The sequence below is a fragment of the Hyperolius riggenbachi genome, chromosome 1, assembly GCF_040937935.1.
Source record: "Hyperolius riggenbachi isolate aHypRig1 chromosome 1, aHypRig1.pri, whole genome shotgun sequence".
NCBI lineage: Eukaryota > Metazoa > Chordata > Amphibia > Anura > Hyperoliidae > Hyperolius > Hyperolius riggenbachi.
The window spans coordinates 318,743,707-318,758,590 of record NC_090646.1 but is presented as its reverse complement, the minus strand read 5'-3'; the positions used below and the strand labels follow the sequence as shown (position 1 = coordinate 318,758,590).

At 43.5% G+C, this 14,884-nt stretch overlaps 1 protein-coding gene across 4 annotated transcripts in view; it reads right to left on the bottom strand.

Annotated features, from left to right (window-relative positions):
* REST (RE1 silencing transcription factor) overlaps positions 1-13,973 on the bottom strand; it is a 145,091-nt gene extending 131,118 nt beyond the window's left edge. For 3 of the 4 annotated variants that reach the window (XR_011020491.1, XM_068233839.1, XM_068233837.1), the window contains exons 1-2: positions 13,848-13,973; positions 3,905-4,789 (exon numbers count right to left, since the gene is read on the bottom strand). Coding sequence is in view for 3 of the 4 variants with exons in the window: in XM_068233839.1 (XP_068089940.1) it covers positions 3,905-4,781 (877 nt within the window). In the remaining variant the exon portion in view is untranslated. Of the gene's footprint in view, positions 1-3,904; positions 4,790-13,836 lie in introns of all 4 variants that reach the window. The other variant, XM_068233838.1, reaches the window with a different exon arrangement.
* Positions 13,974-14,884: the final 911 nt, after the last annotated feature.

The following is a 14,884-nucleotide window of genomic DNA, read 5'->3' as shown; positions in this document are numbered from 1 at the left end:
CTAAAAAACGTATTCGCGATGCCAGACACAAAGCCAAAATACCGCCCCCACCACCCAGAACATACCCAGCACCGATGTCCCCAACAACACCCCACCTAGATTCATAACCAGATATTGCAAAGAACATCAAGGCATAAAATCGATATTACAAAAACGCTGGGAAATTCTCCTCCAGGATCCATACCTTAAACCAATATTACCCACCCGTCCCCTCATCACATATAGACGAGCCCCAAACCTTCGTAACCTTTTAGCTCCCAGCAAACTACGCTGCAATAAAACTAACCATACACCTGTTTCCAATCCACCGATGCCAGGCTCATGGTCCTGCAGCCAGACCCGTTGCGCAGCATGTACATTTGTACTGAACACCTCCACTTTCATGTTCAATACCACTGGTATCCAATATAGTATAAAAAGACGTATATTTTGCCAATCCAAATTCATCATTTATCTGATCTCTTGTGCCTGCCGTCTCCAGTACGTAGGCAGAACCACACAGGAGGCACGTAGCAGAATAGGCCAACACAAAAGAAATATTCTTAAATTCCCCCTGCACAGTGTTTCATGTCACTTCCACCAGATTCACCACGGGGACCCCAGCACCTTCACCATCACCCTAATAGATTAAATTAATGCAACAGAACCAGTGGCCTATGACAAACTGAAAAAATTGGAGATGTACTGGATCCAAATCCTCAGGACGCTAGTTCCTGAGGGTCTTAACGAAGTTTTAGAAAAAAATCTATTGAATTATTACTATCCACATTCCGTTAAGACTTTTTAACTAGTCCTCTCTCTTAATTCTATATTTACATTTTTATCATTTTTATATGATGTTATATGATATGCACTGTATATAATTTGTTCATATAATTGGCTTTATACTAAAATGTCAGTCCAAACAGCTGTTGACAGTCAACTGCCTGCCTTATTTACCAAACCCTCCCCCCTCCTCTCCTTTCTTGTCCCCCCCCCCCTTCCCCCCTAAAATCCCCTTCCTTTCCCTCCTCCCATTTTTCTTCTTTTTAGATATTCTTTCCTAATTTAGGTAACTATTCATTTTTATATACCGGTATGTAGCAATTAATTTTATATCTTTTTATATTTTTTATCTTATATATAATTTTTATTGGATATTTATTGGATGATCTATGCAAATGTTGTTGTTGTTGTGTCTATTGCTACATTAGGCAATGAAGCCCCGACCTTCGTACTATATTACCAGATCTGGTCATGCTTACCACTGAGGTTACCTATCCTCAGTTAAGAATTTTTTTAAACACAATTCCCCTTTTTTTTCCTCCCTCTTCCTTCCCCGCCCAGCATTACATCACTGGTTACATCACTGGCCTGTCCACACTGTCCACATAGCAGTCCCTGATTGGCCCATACTCACCCAACACCTATAAGCTGCTATGGCTTGCTCTTTCATTACAGAGGCGCTTAAATTTGAATCCTTGTGCAGATTGGCAAGTCACTTTGCTACATCTTTTGGAATCTTGACTCCTAGTTTGTAGAATTATGCTTTACACATCCTAAGAGTGATACCAGCAAAACCTTTATTACTTTTTGTTTAGTCACTCCTTATCCAGGACAAATACCTGATACTGAATACACTATTATTTATTACTAAACACCTACTACCTCAATCCATATGCAGCACATGGATGTTGCATTAGATCAGTTAAAACAATCACTCATTTGCTGCAATTTCTCTGCACTGCCATGTTTGGCTATGGGTTGTTCCGAGATACATTTGTTCTGAGATTTGTTTTATTGACATACTGAATATACAAAATCCATAGTTTTGCATTTGAACTCAATTTATTGAGTTAATTGAGGGAACCATATGCATTACCATGTTGGGCTATGTATATGTGTTTTTCCAAGATACATTTATTCCGAAATTAATTAAATCATGGGCTTACCTTATATATTTAATCCATAGTTTTGCATTCGAACTCAGTTTATTATATTGAAATCACTATTTTTGAATATTATATAATAACACATTTATGATTGTACGAGTGTATTCATACTTTGGTCTCTGGCATTTTCAGTTTGATACTCCTCCCTATATTGCCTGATGAAGCGGGGTTGAACCTGCGAAACGCGTTGCATTTCTTTTCGGAGTTCCTAATAAATGTGTTTGACTGTCTGAACCGCAGTCGTTGTCGTGTCTGCTTGAGGGAGGTAAGACCACTACTTCCTCCTTCAATTTTGCCATTTAAGTTGGTTTTTAAGCTCATTTAATCTAATCTTATACTTTTGGCGCCTCTGTTCATTGTATACAATCTTGAGTCCACCCTTGGTGGAGGGTTGCTACCCTTTCTTCCTTTCTACAGAGAGCGACTTCTTAATCCTGAGTGGGGTCAGGACAATCTCCCCACCTGCATTTACAGTGGTTGCCTGCTGGTGACCCTGACTTGTGAGTATCTAGCAATACAAACGTATTGCCACCTTGTCCAGTACGAATTACACTATTGGGGCTCTTGGTGTTCCCTGTTTTTATCTACAAAATTCCAAAGAAGGTATAACCCTTCCTAATTGCTATTCATATTACTTAGCTGCACAACTCTTACATCTCTATGAAGGCTTACGAGACGATAAGCAGATGCTACAGTCTATCTATATCTATACACACACACACACACACACACACACACACACACTGACCCACTCAACCAACCCTTTACAACGTAGTCAACTGGTTGCGATTTCCGTATGCGTACGTATTGCCGCGCTGGGACATGGATGTAAGCTTGAAGGTGACGTACTTTCAGGTTAAGTCATGCGGACGAACGCGAGGTTGCGTTCCACGCCTGCTTAGTGGTTGTCAATGATTGAGAAAGCAGGTATAACGTGTATGGTGCGCTGGTGATGTTTCACAGCATGCTTGAGATAATTACATGCTTCCAGCCATTGGTGTATCACACCCATGTGATATAACGGCACAAAAAAGAAAGCCAACACAGGTGAGAGTCCTGATTCCATTAGGTATGCGATTGTCCCTCATTGCTAGATTATGGGAGTGGTGGCCGGAGCATTCGATATATAGTGGATCTGTGTGCTGAGAGGGGTCATACGGTCATGATAAAGCCTACATAGCAGGGCGAAACAATTGTCGACCATTCTGCCCATCTCCTGAATGCTTGATGTGGCGATAAGTATATCTGATTTTTATATACAATGTTGCCTTTTATGAAGATTGCAGATTTAAGATGTGGATTTTTGTATAAGTATACAGTGTGTTGCTCCTGGAATCGTATCTATTTGCAAGTATTTAATATCAATGAGGTTTGGAATGTCTGTACTATTATTTTTTCTACCAACAAATAAAGCTTGGTTTTGGGAAAAGTTAAGAAATATAGGTGGTTGCTGCCTAACATTTAGGTTTTTGTTGCCCAACAATCTACATCTGACCCCCATCAAACCTAGCATCCCCAACAATCTTTCAGCTTGATTTTTTTTTTCAACTGATTGTTCTACAACAACAGGTCATTGTCCTACAGCAGAAGGTCACTTTTCCTATACCCTTTCCATAATAAAGGATATGCCGGCTTGTTACAGCAGAACTTGTACATTACAAAGATCTTTCCTGAAACAGAACAAGGTCAGTTCATACTTAAAATCTCAAAACCTTTTATAAGTGTGCTGGAATTGTTACTAAATAAGCCCCAAAACTTGCCTATAAAATTTGAAGCTCTACAATGTCATTTATCTCCCAGTTCCATTACTACAAGGTGTATTGCTCACAGAGAGGTCCACAATTTCATACTAAATACATGCATTCTGGGTATAATAATTCTATGTCACGGCACAAAAAACACCATAGCAAACTGTTTTCTTTAAACATTTGAAAAGTTAAAAATCTATTTCAATGTTTAACATATGAAGTTACCTGTATGTGTCCTTATATGCTGAATGTAGTTATTCTTACGATCCGAAAAATAAGAGCACTGTGAGCACGTATAAACAATTCGTGGAAAGTGGTTGCGAAGATGTTTCTTCCAGTGATACTCGCTGACTGTGGTGTACGTACAGATTGTGCATTTGTAAACTCTCTCATTTTCTGCACTTTTGTTGTGGTGCTTCAAGTGTGCCAAATAGTGATCAATGCGATTTGTGTTATAGCCACAACGGTCACAACGTATCGGTCCTTTGGAAACATCTGACTCCTCTGTGGAGCAAGAACCAGAATCTAGAGAGTTTGTGTTTGCGTCATTATTAATATATCTCTTGGCACTGTGGTCTTTGATATGATGAACAAACTCTTCTTCCGATTCAGCTTTGTACTGGCAAGGCCTACATTGAAAAGGCTTACTTTTAATATTCTTATTTTTTTCTTCAGCAACAGGCAGGGTCTCAACATATTTTTGAGGTTCAGCTTCTTTGCAATTATCATGGGTAGCACTTTGACTGTTAGATATTTCCTCAGTTTCTACTTGATGGTGTTCAGTTTCCATTGTCTCAAAGATAGCTTCTTCACTTCCCATTACTGAGTCTTCTGTTTCCATTCTTTCTCCTTCACTATCAGAAAAACTATTTTCATATACTGTGGTCAATTCAGCCATTTGTCTGTCCTCTTCCAAAGCGTAATCACAGCATCCATTACTAAGCTCTCCAGTAAGAGCAACATTTGCTAGCATTATCAATCGAGGAGCTGTTATTTCTGCTTTTGAAAGATCATGTAATCCATACATGTCACTAATTCCAAAGCTACCACTGTTGCAGAATAAACCACTACCACTGGCTTGACTAACCATTTGAGTAGCCATGATGAAAGCTATAAAAACAAAAAAATAAATAAGATTAATATAATTAAATCCACAAAATTAGCCATTTATAAAAACGTGTTTCACATAAAAGATAAACATACAAAACCGGTAATGTATTTAGACTGAGTTTTGTGGGTGCTGAACTGCTGAACTGCAGCACTTTGCAATCCTACAAAAGTGCATGTTAAGAAATGATATGCCAAAAAGGTAGGAGTGGTTACAAAAATGCAAGATAAGGCCTCTTTCACAGTGCGACGTTAAAGTCGCACGTTAGAAAATGTTCCAATGCAGACTAACGCACAGCAATGCAAAGTCTGTGCGACATTCACAGTGCACACGTTGTGTTGTGTGTAACGTGTAGCAATATTTAGAAAGTGCTGCATGCTGTGCGTTTAGCAATACATTTGCTGCGTTGTGTGTTTTAGTTCTATCAGTGTGCGACGAAAACGGCACACCAAGAGACACAACGTAGTACAAAATAACGTCCAATTTTATAACCTACATACGCTGCGTTAGGGGCACGTTGTGCGACCTTAACGCCACATCGAACTTAGTGTGTTAGTGTGAGAGAGCCCTTAGGGCTCGTTTCCATATAGCACGCTTTCAGGCGCATTTATGGAAACGTGATCACAGGGACTTCAGAGAGTGCATAGACTGTACTCTGATGTTTCCATACATGCGCTGCAATTCACAGCTGAACCGCAACGCATGGTTGCCTGCATTTCGGGTCGATTGTGCCCGTGATCCCATTCAGTATAATAAATGGGATTGCAAGCACCACCCTCCTGGAGAGTCACACGCAATGCAGAGCCACACTGAGCACACCCTAAAAACAAGCCCTGAAGAGAACCCGAGGTAGGATTTAATAATGTTAGTAAGGCTTAGAGTCTAGTTGTGCATATTATCACCAGGCTCTGTTGCCGTATAATGTGCCCCCAGCCTACCCTCCCTGCGCTCTTCTGTCCCCCGTAATAAAAACCGCCGTGCTAGCAACAAGCACCTTGTCGCTAGCACGCTATTTACCTTTGTGGTGCCATTCAGCGCCGCTCCCCACCCACGCCCCTTCCCTCTTATCAGCGGAGGGATCTTAACACACAGCTTGCTGGTATGTTCGCATGGTACATATGTAGGTACTAGCAGCTCCCTTGCAGGATTAGTTAGATGCACTATCTGCCCCAGAGAGGATATGTGCTCCTATTCCTTAGATGGATTAGGTTTTGATGCGCTGAATGCGTGCATGTTTGTGCTATGCATGTTACAGGGCCAGAGTTAGGATACATACAACACTGGGCTACCTCTACACGGTGTATGTGACTACGCAAGAGACTTTATTCTTGTAACGAAGATCCCAGCTTTTAACTTAGCTGTAGGAACAGCATTGATTGCTGCATGATTTTTATAAATGGAGTCGCATGAGGATTTGCATGAGTGTGCGGAAGTTCATATTGATGTTTTGCTTGCCACACCCCTTTCAGCACCTCCCCATTAACCACTTAAGGATCACAGTCTTTTCGGCCCTTGAGGACCACAGCCTTTTTCTCCATTCAGACCACTGCAGCTTTCACGGTTAATTGCTCGGTCATACAACCTACTATCTAAATTAATTTTACCTCCTTTTCTTGTCACTGATACAGCTTTCTTTTGGTGGTATTTGATTGTTGCTGCGAGTTTTAGTTTTTATTATATTCATCAAAAAAAGACATGAATTTTGTCAAAAAAAAAAAAAAAAAAAAGATTTTTTTTTACTTTCTGTGCTGACATTTTCCAAATAAAGTAAAATTTCTGTATGCATTTTTGTCCAAATTTATTGTGCTAATTGATGATAAAAAAAAAAAAAAACATTCAGTGTATATTTATTGTATTGGGTAAAAGTTATAGCGTTTACAAACTATGGTGCCAAAAGTGAATTTTCCCATTTTGAAGCATCTCTGACTTTTCTGAGCACCTGCCATGTTTCATGAGGTGCTAAAATTCCAGGATAGTATAAATACCCCCCCCCCCCCCATGACCCCCATTTTGGAAAGAAGACATCCCAAAGTATTCACTGAGAAGCATGGTGAGTTCATAGAAGATTTTAGTTTTTGTCACAAGTTAGCGGAAAATTACACTTTGAGACGACAAAAAAGAAAAAAAGGTTTCCATTTCTGCTAACTTGTGACAAAAAAAAAAAAAAATCTGCCACGGACTCACTCACTCTGAATACCTTGAAGTGTCTACTTTCCAAAATGGGGTCATTTGTGGGGTGCGTTTACTCTCCTGGCATTTTGGGGGGTGCTAAATTGTAAGCACCCCTGTAAAGGCTAAAGGTGCTCATTGGACTTTGGGCCCCTTTGCGCAGTTAGGGTGCAAAAAAGTGCCACACGTGGTACCGCCATACTCAGGAGAAGTAGTATAATGTGTTTTGTGGCGTATTTTTACATATACCCATGCTGGGTGGGGGACATATCTCTGTAAATGACAAAAAAAAAAAAAGGGTTTCACTTACCTGGGGCTTCTACCTCGGGGGGAGCATTGCGTACATTTTTACGCATTCCCGCTACTGCAGGAACATTAACACATACATTTTTACGTGTTAGTGGTGCAACGTGTAAACTTTTACACCACTAACGCGTAAAAATGTACGTGTTAATGTTCCTGCACTAGCAGGAATGCGTAAAAATGTACGCAATGCGCCCCCTGACCTCCGAGGTCAGCAAAAATTAAACTAGCTGCCGGCGGGGGACTGGAGCAGCAGTAAGTGACTACGAGGGCACAGGATGGCTGCATGGGACTGGTAGAAGCCCAGGTAAGTGAAACTTTTTTTTTTTTTTTTTTTTTTTTTTTTTGCCTGGATCTTCCCTTTAAGAACGTTCTGCAAAGAAATAATGGTGGGATCGCTGTTTCACTGTTACAGGTAGAAAATATCAATAGCTGAACTGCGCTCTCCACTCTGCTACAAGTTCCTATAAATTCAAAACAAGCTCCACATAGCATAATTCTGTTTCAATAAGTCCACAAACACCCGTGTCTCAGTGATTGGTGCACAACTCGTGATCACACAGCTTGCTTCACACTCCCCAATATTCCGTGCTCACCAGATGTTGGCCACCTAAAACAACAGGTGGATCTAGCGTTTGATGAATTAACCCCACTGGCACTGTATGTCTTCCACTTCTCTTTAATAAGATAAAACTCCAATCCATGGGAGATACTCTCAACCCGCTGACGCTACTCCTGGACGTTATCCTTGGTAACAAGGCCGACAATGGTGCTATCGTCAGCAAACTTGATCTGTGTTCTCCCCCCAAAAATTTTCCTGCCGGGTGGCATGAAGAAGTAGCCAGGTGGGGCAATATGAGAGAATGCAGGGCCGGTGCTTCTGTGCGCAACTCTGCTTATAGCATAGGAGGAGGTGACCCGATGACAGCCGGGTGCTCACAAAATCTAGCCGGGTGGAGCACCCGGCTAAAAAAAGCCTGGGGAGAACACGGTTGATGACCTTAAAGCGGTATTGTCACCATAAAAATCTAATTTCAACAGCAACTGGTCTGAGTGTATTAAGTGATAAAGATGCTAATCCTGCATTCAAAACTTGCAAAACTTTTTCTGCTGTTATGGTTTGTAGTTATATACTTTAGGAGCACTGGCCCTAGTGTCAAACAGTGCCAAAGAGTTGAATGCTGGGAGTTCTTTTATCTATAATATAATCCTCCTCTTCCATTTATTTCCCTGCCTAGCTGCTTATCAGAAACACCCTCTGATTACTTGTGTTTACAAGCAAAGCTGAGGTGACTCAGTGATTGTGACACCTCAGTGGGAATGTCTGAAGACTTGGAGGAGGGCAGCTAATGAATACACAATGAGCAAGAGAAGGGAGGGGGGAAAACAAGAGTCAGGGAGGATATGATGTCAGCATTAGCTTGGCAAGATGGCCACTGCCTAGAATAGGATTTTCTGCTTTTCCTTCATAAAATTCACAGGAATCATTACGTTAATAGCACAATACATCTGTTATGTAAGTAGAAGTAGCATTTATCTACTTATATATGTGGTTTTTATTTCTAGGTTAGCATGGGTGTCGCTTGTTCTTTAACGGAGTCTGCCTTGGATCTGCAGTTGTTTGTGTAAAAGGGAGAACAGTAGTGGAAACAGGACGCAGCCTTGAGGAGCACCTGTGTTTGTGGTCATAATTTGTGATTGGATGTCATCCAGCCTGACGATTTGGGTCCTGCTGGTTGCACTCCAAGTGCGGCTAGTTCTTCCTGAAGAATGTGTGGGCAGATGGTGCTAAAAGCTGAGCTGAAGTCCAGGAGTAGTATTCTGGCGTACATGTCTAGTCTGTCCAGGTGGTCATAGATGAACTCAAGGCAGATATTTACTGCATCGTCAGTGGACCTGTTAGCCCTGTACGTGAACTGATAGGGGTCTAGAAGGGGCGAGGTGGAGAGCTTGAGGTTGGATAGGACCGCTCGCTCCAGAGTTTTTATTATGATGGGCGTCAGTTGTTAGAATGGAGACCCCGTTTCTTGAGGACAGGTATGATGGTCGACCTTCTGAAGCATGCGGGGACCTTGCCTTCCTTTAGTGACTTGGTGAAGATGGCGGAGGTGATGGGAGCGAGTTGCCTGGAGCAGGTTTTCAGGCAGGCTGGGGACACCCCATCGGGTCCAGAGGCTTTCCTGGTGTTTAACGTTGACAGGAGTTGCAGGACATCAGCCTTGCTCAGTACCAAGGGAGGGGGTGGGCTTTATTTATATATTTTAAGTATTTATATAGCGCCTACATATTACGCAGTGCTGTACAGAGAATATTGTCTTGTCACTAACTGTCCCTCAGAGGTGCTCAAAATCTAGTCCCTACCATAGTCATATGTCCATGCATGTATTGTGTCTAGGGCCAATTTAAGGGGAAGCCAATAAACTTAATCTGTATGTTTTTGGAATGTGGGAGGAAACGCATGCAGACACGGGGAGAACATACAAACTCCTTGCAGGTGTTGACCTAGCTGGGATTTGAACCGGGAACCCAGTGTTGCAAGGCAAGAGTGCTAAACACTATGCCACCGTGCTGCCCAAAGTTAAACCTGTCCCATACCGGGAGTCGAACCTGGGCTGCCTGGGTGAAAACCAGGAATCCTAACCGCTAGACCATATGGGAGGTTATGTTATTATGATGTTATTCTCGGGGCATGGGCGATTCCAGGTGCTCCCCCGGTTCTTCCTGGCTCTGAAACCTGCAGGAGAGTCTGCTGTGTTCTTCGGGCTAGCTCTGGGTTGGGTGATGCATGTTGGCAGGGGGGGGGGGGCTTGTAGTTCGTGGCAGCCCTAAGCACCTTCCATATGGCTCGGGGGTGATTTGCGCGCAAGTTTTGTTTCATCCTCAGCATAGTCCCTTTTGGCAGCCCTCACTTCCCGATTAAGATCATTTCTTGACCTCCTGTAGTTCTACTGGTTGCTGGACTTGTGCGCGACTTCCTTTCGCCTCTGCAGTTGCCGTAGCTTGTTGTTCGGGCAGACCTTAAAGGATTTGATTGGTATACAAGAGTCCTCACAGAAGGCGATGTCTGCCCACTCGTGCAAGTTCGGCGCTTCCAGGGACTTTCAGTTGGTGCAGTCGAAGAAGGCTTGAAGTTCGAGCTTGGCCTCCTCTTACCATATTTTGGTGGACTTAAGGGTCGGTTTTGCCGATTGTAGGCGCCTCCTGTAGGTGGGGATAAGATGGGCAAGACAGTGATCAGAGGAGCCAAGCGCTGCCATGGGACTGCCTTGTAGGCATCCTTCAGTGCCGTGTAGCAATGGTCTAGGGTGTTCATGCCCCTGGTGGGGCAAGTCACCTGCTGGAGGTAACGCGGCATCTCCTGGCAAAGGTTGGCCTTATTTGGCAACTGTTTGGCACTGACTACTAAAGGGCCAGTGTTCCTTAAAGGGAACCTTAACTGAGAGTGATATGGATGTTTCCTGTTAAACAATACCAGTTGCCTGGCAGTCCAGCTGATCTCTGTGGCTGCAATAGTGGCTGAATCACACCCTGAAACAAGCATGCAGCTAATCCAGTCTGACTTCAGTCAGAGCACCTGATCTGCATGCTTGTTCAGGGGCTGTGGCTAAAAGTATTAGAGACACAGGATCAGCAGGCGATTCAGGCAACTGGTATTATTTTAAAAGGAAAAATCCATATCCTTCTCAGTTTAGGTTCCCTTTAAAGAGAACCCGAGGTGGGATTTAATTATGTTAGTGGGGCACAGAGGCTGGTTTTGCACACTAACACCAGCCTCTGTTGCCCCATGGTGTGCCTCCAGGACCCCCCTGCGCGCCGCTATACCCTCCGCAGTGCTGGCGACACACAGCGTGTCGCCAGCACAATGTTTACCTATGCGCTGTCTGTCAGCACCACTCCCCCGCCTCCTCTGTATCGGCGCTACCCGCCCGCGTCACTTCCCTCCAATCAGCAGGAGGGAAGGGACAAACACAGGACTCAAGGCTCCAGACTCCATTTAAGTCAATGGGAAGCACATATATCACCAAGTACTAGTAGGTGATAAAAATTTGGTAGTTATGTCAGAAATAAGGCGCCTCTTTTTTTGTGAATTTAGTTTTTTTTGCGGAAACTACAGACTTTTATCACATTTTTTACACATGCGGGTAATTAATGCGGTAAATTTCATGCGGAAACATTTGTGCGTGTCAAGATGTTTTTTTCAGTCGGGAATTTACCGCAAGTGCATTTCCGCATGCGGTAAATCATTGAGAATAGAGCCCAATGTAACTGTGGGTACATTAAGAGTGATGTGCAGGTGCAGGGGAATGAGGCGATTCTTCCTCTATTACACATTATTCAGGTACAATCTGAACCAGGTTTATGGGCGATAGACAACACCTCTGTGTTCAATGTGCACAACATTCTCAGTGGATTCCCTGCAGCTCTGTGGGGAGTGCATATGTAGAGTATAGCACTACTGTGTAACTTAAAGTAAACCTGAGACAAATTAAAGTTGTATACATACCTGGGGCTTCCTCCAGTCCCCTTCAGGCTAATCAGTCCCTCGCTGTCCTCCTTCGCCACCTGGATCTTCTGCTATGGGTCCAGGTACTTGAGCCAGTCGGGCGTAGATCGCATACACACACTCTGCCGCCGGGAGCGTACTACACCTGCGCAGCACTACTGCGCAAGAGCAGAATGCTCCTGGTTGTGGAAGCGGTACACGGCATGTTAAAATTTGGTTTAGTGAATACGAATTAAAGGGTACCTGAGACAGATGAAAAGAAAAGTTTTATACATACCTGGGGCTTCCTCCAGCCCCCTTCAGGGCAATCAGTCCACACTTTAAAGTGTACCCGAGCCAAAGCTCAGGTACACAAAATCAGATACCTATCTGAAGAGAGGGAAGCCTCAGGATCCTATTGATGCTTCCCTCTCTCTTCTAACCTCCTTAGCAGTAATCCCGAGTCAGGCTCAGGCTGGAAATCCGCAGCTCAGAGCGGTAACCCAGAGTGGAATCCATGGGAGGTGTGTAATGTGCAGAGCATCCGCAGATCAATCTAGCGGTATGATTTTCAGGGTCTAAAAACGTTTTAAAAAAATTGAACCGCTTTCAGACACTAAAATTTGGAAATAACTTCAAGAAGGCTAATGTCCTCTGTCGTTGAGCGCGGTCCCCGGAAGATTAACGACAAGGCATTGTAGCTGATCAGATCGGAACCGCGCAGCTCCTCTTCCTTATTTATGGCTGCACAATGCAGAAAACAAGCTTGTAGCTGATCTTGTCAGATTTGTTATAGACATCTGATCTGCATGCCAGAGACCATCAACAAGAATGCAGATCAGATGTCTATAACACATCTGACAAGCTTGTTTCAGGTGTGTGATTTAGACCCTACTGACTAGAAAGATCAGCAGGACTGCCAGGCAACTGGCATTGTTTAAAATAAAAAAATATGACAGCTTCCATAGGTCTCCCATGTAATGCTGGGCATACACGGCGAGGTGCACTGTTATCAATCAAGCCGCTGATGGCTCGATTGATCATATCCGACAGGGTCGATGACCTGCCAGATAGATTTCCCCGCTCGACCCCCACGGGCGGACAATAGCGGGGAATCGAGCAGCTGATAAGGGATGCCCGTGGGGATGCGCCAGCATCGAGCCAGCGGCTCGATCCGGCGCATAATTGCATCCGTGTATGCCCAGCATAAGGTTCCTTTTGAAAATGACTGGTCATAAATGTAGCAGAGTAGTAGCAAATACAGCTAACCTTAGCAATATTTTATAGTTTGCCCAAAAAAAACAAAAGTTTGCTTTCTTAAAACAGAAAGAATTTGCGATAATTCAGGTTGGAGTGAGCTAGAGATGTCTCCCAGTGCATCACTGCTGAATATATGCAAATTAACTATTGTTTGCCCAACATATGTCAGATTGCACGTGTTGCTGCTTTACCCAATAAGAAAAAAGCCAGCATGACTTATGTTGATCACCACGCAACAAAATAAACAAGCACCATCTCCTCTGTAACTATATTGAAAACTAAGCTCTAAGTAACGCGCTGAGGAGGTAATGCAGGAAGGAAGTCGTATAGGCAATGTACCTTTACAGCTTTGTACAGCCCAGCCTCTTACCTACACGGGAAGCTCAGCAGGCAATCCCCGCGCGACCGGTGTAATAATGATTATACATGTTTATGAACAATCCCCCAAAAAGTTATATAAAATTAAGGCTAAGCGCCATAGGCAAACGTAAGCTCCCATTGCAGTCACGCCCTTGGTCAGCGTCCTCCATATTGAAGTAGATAAAGGCGGGGACGCCCACTCAACATTGCTGTTCAAGTTTTTAGGAGTCCAGGATCAGCCCTGGACAGCGCCTTTCCCAGCTAGCAATGCGCCACTGTCTACAAGCATAATTTTCAACTACAACACGGCCTGTACTGGGAAATTGTTTACAGAGAAATACGTCTCGTTTAAAACGGGACAGTAATGTAAGAAAGCGACCTCATGTAGCCTCGGCCTAGTGCCTGCATATACAAATTAAAGTTTTTCAAAAACAATTATCTACGATCACATACTCTGAACTCCACATAACTTACGAAAGACTTACGCGGTACTGCCGCTCTATGACACGGTCACACAGATTGGACTGCAACGCTCCTTTTAATCGGTAACTTCTACCAGGCAATTCTGACTTTTCACATTCCTACACACGTCGCGTACTCCAAGTCCCCTTCCCCCCTGGAACGAAGGCTGGGAGCGCGCACGTTTCCTTCACTCACCTCCGCGCTCGTCCCCGCAACATGGCGCACGGCCACGGAGCTGTATAGTTTGTTGCAGCTAAACTCATACTGGACTTTTTGAAAAATTGTCAGCCTGTGCTGTTTACGACCCTAATTAAACTATTTTCATTCAACCCAGGAAGAAAACGGGCAGATTTAATAAGACCATTGCAAGGAATGTTGGGGCATACAGATACAAAATCTGTTGTAGCCTTGGACTGATTTTCCTAGCACTGAGATAAACTGCCCCAATGGCCTCCGTTCGCAAATCATTACCACATTTGGTAATACAGAAAACATCTGATTTTACCGCTTGGAAAAGTAAAACTACGAATCTGTAAAGTTTGTGTAGCAAATACCTCAAATATTGGCTATTCTCAAACAGGTATTCGGTAAAATCAGAAAAATGTTCAGTATTAAAGACCAGACAGCAGCAGTTAGGTGCAGTCTAGAGCAGAGGGAGATATAAGGGCTGCGGAGTGGAGTAGTCGTGGATAGCACTTTAGCCTTATAGCACTGGGTCCCTGATTCATACCCCAGCCAGGGAGTTTGTATGTTCTCCATGTGTCTGCATGGGTTTCCTTCCAATGTCCATGTCAGCATACTACGGGGTTAATCCCGCCCTTTAACCCCTCCAGGACCTGTCTATATAAATCTTGAGTCCTCCCCTATCCAGTGCTTTTTTTCCTGTCCTCCTCCAGGACTGTCATTTTTTTTCCCCAATACGTTTAAATATCTTTTTGTTTTTTCTCTCTTTTTTGTCCTACCTGCTGCTATCTTGGCAGCCACCACGCTTAAGCCTTGAGCGTGAAGCCTCGCTGTTTTACCTTAAACAGGTATAAGCGGTGGTCCCCCTCTTTCTGGT